The sequence below is a fragment of the Populus euphratica genome, unplaced genomic scaffold, assembly GCF_000495115.2.
Source record: "Populus euphratica unplaced genomic scaffold, PopEup_1.0 scaffold5063.1, whole genome shotgun sequence".
Lineage (NCBI taxonomy): Eukaryota > Viridiplantae > Streptophyta > Magnoliopsida > Malpighiales > Salicaceae > Populus > Populus euphratica.
Genome location: NW_011504840.1, coordinates 1 through 4,898, shown reverse-complemented (window position 1 = coordinate 4,898; position 4,898 = coordinate 1). Strand labels below are relative to the sequence as shown.

General features: G+C 37.1%; 1 protein-coding gene across 1 annotated transcript; it reads left to right on the top strand.

The window, feature by feature from the left end:
- Positions 1-501: 501 nt before the first annotated feature.
- On the top strand, positions 502-2,803 carry LOC105120141 (ras-related protein RABB1b). Its single transcript, XM_011018333.1, has 6 exons — positions 502-657; positions 741-880; positions 1,242-1,324; positions 1,961-2,165; positions 2,276-2,344; positions 2,460-2,803. Exons 1-6 carry the CDS (start codon positions 612-614, stop codon positions 2,550-2,552), a joined length of 636 nt encoding a protein of 211 aa, XP_011016635.1. The 5' UTR covers positions 502-611; the 3' UTR covers positions 2,553-2,803.
- Positions 2,804-4,898: the final 2,095 nt, after the last annotated feature.

Here is a 4,898-nt window from a genome sequence, read left to right as displayed (position 1 = left end):
AGATTAATTTTTTTATTTATTTTTTTAATTTAAGTAAATTTAAAATTTAAATTGAATGGGTTGACGAGGACTATAGTTAACACAGGAAGGAGGAAGAAAGAAGAGAATTGTAAGTTATGCTCAGTTTTTTTTTTAATATTTTTTTTGTCTTTCTTGTATTTATTTTTTTCCCATTTATTATGAGTTTATTGAATTATTTTTATTCATTTTGTTTCATAAATTAGTATTGGTGTATTAAAATATCACTTGATCCAAAAACAAACATTGTGCAATTAAATTTAGTTTAAAATTTTATCTTTCTTAAGGACTTTAATTGATATTTAGTAATTTGTATTACTATATTTTTTTTAGAATGATTATTATATAATTATTCAACGATAACTACAAATAAAAAGATGAGAGATTAATTAAGGATCAAGAAAAGGGTGGCGACGACAGGCAAACAAAAGCAAAAACACACGTGTCGGTGATTTATACATAATAAAGCGACACGCTCTCTTTTGTTTTCTTACCCATTATTATTACTTACTTAATCAATTTAGGTTACTTGAGACTCTGTGTTTCAATTCTCAAATAAAACTCTTTTTTCCAGACAGAAGATAGAGACGACAATGTCTTACGATTACCTCTTCAAGTACATAATCATCGGTGATACAGGTTGGTCCCTCTTCCTCCTCTACCTGCTTTTTCTTTGTTTTTTCTTTCTTTCTTTTTAATTTTAATTGGGTTTTGAACTGTAGGCGTAGGGAAGTCATGCCTGCTCTTGCAATTCACTGACAAAAGATTCCAGCCTGTTCATGATCTCACCATCGGTGTTGAATTCGGAGCTCGCATGGTCACCATCGATGCCCGCCCTATTAAGCTTCAAATTTGGGACACCGTACCTTTTTTTTCCTTTTATTTACTTGATAAATTTGTTTAGATAACAAGAGTTTCAAGTTCGCTTGATTATGGCGGCCTCTTGTTGATTTTCCTGAATTAGTTATTTATTTGCTGATTAACTAATTTTTTTTTAACAAAATAATATTAATTCTGCTTAAAAATATTGATGGGTTTTTATTACTTTTGGATATATTTTTGGCTTTTGCAGTTTATTTATTATTATCTGATATTTTGCTCATACTTGGTTGCTGAGATTGTTCCTTCTGCTACTTGCGCACTCCTACATTTGATACACTTCATAAAATAAAAATCAATTGTCTATGTTCCTGAGCAAGGACCTTGTTTGGTTCATGTTTTAGGCTGGGCAAGAGTCCTTCAGATCGATCACTAGATCTTACTACAGAGGAGCAGCCGGAGCACTTCTGGTTTATGACATTACCAGGTCAGTGTGTGCATATAACGGCAGCAATTTTGTCTCTTACCAACCTGTATTTGTGTGTGCATGGTTCATTTTGGTGACTTTCTTTTCTACTAGAACAAAGAACTGGGATTTGAGATCCATAAGTTTATGATTTTTGTGGTGATCACTTTCTTCTTTGAGCATAGCGTTTTGTGTGTGTTTGTGGTAAAATTATCTTGTATAGTATTGAAACTTGTTTTCAGTTAGGGTAGACTGAAGCTATAGGGATGATAATCAAAGAGTATTTGATTATGCTTGGTAAAGTATGTGCTCGAAGAGGTCAAGCTGTACCATGTTGTTTACTATTCTTGTGGAGTTTTTACTGTTTTGAGTTAAGCATCTACCCTAGTGTATCATCCTACACGTTTCTGTAGTCCAAAGAATCAATTTCTTGTTATTCTAACATTAGGGTCTGGGATGCTTGATTAGTTGCCCTCCAAATTTGTCCCTTTTTTTGCTAAACTGAATGTATTTATTCTAGCAGTTAGAGGGATACTCTGTATATTTTAACTTTTGAGACTGCCTCTTCGCTCCTATATTTTATATTTTACTCTTCAAATCTATTTTCTAGTATAGCATTTATAACTTTAGCTCAACTGAATATTGGAACTTTTGCAGGAGAGAGACGTTTAATCACCTAGCAAGCTGGCTGGAGGATGCTCGGCAGCATGCCAATCCCAACATGTCAATTATGCTTATTGGGAACAAGTGTGATCTTGCTCATCGTAGGGCTGTTACCAAAGAGGAAGGGGAACAGTTTGCAAGAGAAAACGGACTTCTGTTCTTGGAGGCATCTGCAAGAACAGCTCAAAATGTTGAGGAGGTTATTTATCCTAATCCAGGCTTCAGTTTTGTTAGATCTTTAGTTCCTTGCATCCCCCGCCTCCAACTTAAAAGCATACCAACTAATATTATTATAATAATTTATCTCAGGCCTTCATAGGGACTGCTGGAAAAATCCTTCAGAATATCCAGGAAGGCGTGTTTGATGTATCCAATGAGGTAATCATTTAATAGGCTGTGTTTGGAATAGGTGATCCGTTCTGGAATCATCCATTTATTGTTCCAGTACAAGTTGATGTTTGTTTTGTTGATACCTTTGTTGTTACAAATGCAGTCTTCAGGGATCAAGGTTGGATATGGGCGCCCCCAAGGTGCATCAGGTGCAAGGGATGGAACTGTTGCTCAAAGAGTGGGGTGCTGCAGCTAATTGAAAAACAAATAGAACCTGTTTATTTGTTCTTGTTGTGCAATGTCCGGATCCTTCTGATGAATATATGTTTAAAACTTTCATTTGACTGCAGACGACCATTTAATGTATAGATCCAACATCAGTTACCTGAAGTTAGTTGATTTTAATGATAGGGATTGAAGTTCGTTTGCTGTAAAGTGCTTGATCAACACTGAAGTGTGAATTTGCAAGTCGTTAATTTGGTATTTAGGACGTGTTCATTATTGTTTCCATAATGCATGACTCCACTTTAGCTGGAGGCCAGCCCCATGTATGATGCTCGTTTTATCTTATGGATGCGGAAGGAGGGGCGGTTCTTATCTGTTAGTCTGCCACAAAAGGATGTGCCTGGGATCAATTCACTCTCTTTGGTTTTTGGTACAATCCACTAAATTTTCCAGTTATTCATTTAAAGCTTTCCACCGGTGATACCGTGCTCCCTCAGAAAAAAAAAAAAAAAACCAGCACAAACCCGCTCGATTTGCTCGGTGTGGCAGCGCGATACATGCATGACAGCCCGCATGTTTCTTCATAGCCTTTCTGAAAAGTAATTTTTTACTTATTGGAGATTCATGACTCCACCTTGTACAGTATTGAAAGTTCATCTGGAATCATCTAGTAATGTGCATTATGAAAACAACTGCTCCATTTTTTTAATGACAAGTGGTTGACGAGGCACATGCAGGTAACCAACACATGTCAACAGACTTGCGGCCGTTATAAGAGCTCTTAGTTAAGGTCTGAATAGTGTCAGATATGTTAGTTCCATTTTAGACACAGCCTCGATGTGTTCCATCACCAGAGGGTCTGCAACTATCCCGACAGCGTCTCCAAATACTGTCCAGCCACATCTGGTCTCATTGTCCGAGCTTCAAGGAAATGAAATCCTTATTTATTTATTTAAACCTAGCCCCAGCGAAGTGCTGCGAAGATATGAGCCACGGCAAACGTTCATGAGCTACCTTTTATCATCTCTTGGAAAATCGGCCAATTACGGAAGTGAATCGTTGCTTCAACTGCTATTGATCTCCTAAAAAAATAGTTCGGGAATGTAAAGGGTAAATTTCTCTTAATACCAAAGCATCTGGCATGCCTCGGTGCATTTGAGGTCAAAGGTATTTGAATCCAATTATGGGTACAAACATAGACCGGAGGGACTCTTCTCCTTTAGATTCACAAAGATGCTATGAGACATGGGGCTTCCTCCATTCGGTCAGCATACGCTAGAGAGAGATCCTTGACCTAAAATAGATTCTGCACCAAGCAACTATTGCAATTGAACGTGTAGATGATTGCAGCCTGGTTCGGGGGAATCATCTACTCACTGAACGGCACGCTGCCTTATTACCAATATCTTGCATCCTAATTTGCAAAAGCCTGGGTGCCCTGTAAAGACTGAAAGAGCACAACACCAGCAGGCACTCCATGAGCAAAATAATGATCTTAAAACGGATAGATGGTTGTAAAATACACAGGTTGCCCATGTGGTCTTACAAGACTATTGTTGACGAGTTACTTTATTTTGACCAAATCATCAAATGTTAAAAACAGTATCAAAATTGTGAGCTGCGCAATCATCAAAATGCATCGCATGCATATGGGAGAGCAAAGCAATAAATGCTATCACATAAGCTCCTCATCTTGAACATAAAGTGACATGCTCGCAACCCATCACTATGAACCACCAAATAGCTGCTTATAGCAGCAAAACTTATATCCAAGGAATAGATAAGGTGATGAAAGTTGTTACCCACAAATAATTACTCACTCCTGCCAGGACATCTTTAGAGAGTTGAGGTTTGCTCTCTCTTTCAGCAATTGTGTGTTTTTTTTTTTTTTTTTTTTTTTTTTGTGTGTGTGTGTGTGTGTGTGGGAATTGTCGGAAAACCGTTGGTTTCTGTGGGGCAACAGAAAGTTCACCTCCAGATTGGCCTTTTGCTTCTATAAATAGAAAAGGAAACCGATCATGTGAAGGAGGTTGCAGAATAAATGATGCCATGCCATAAAAAAAGAGAGAAAGTCCCAAGATGCACATGGTGGTGAATCCATCAATTTACATTACAAGAAAGACCTGCTAAACAAAACAGAATGGCATGAAATTCACGGGACCTGCTAATTAGTTAAAGGTATCAAAGCATCAGCATGTACAAAAAAAAATTCCAAAAAAAACAAAACCATTCAAAACTAAGAGAATTTTTTATATATATATTTGACACAAGGAGTGTTATATATCCAAGTCGATCAAAATAGGAAATAACTATTATCTGGCAAAATTAGAGAAAATATGTTTCATGTTCACACAGACACGCACACACGCGCGCGCGC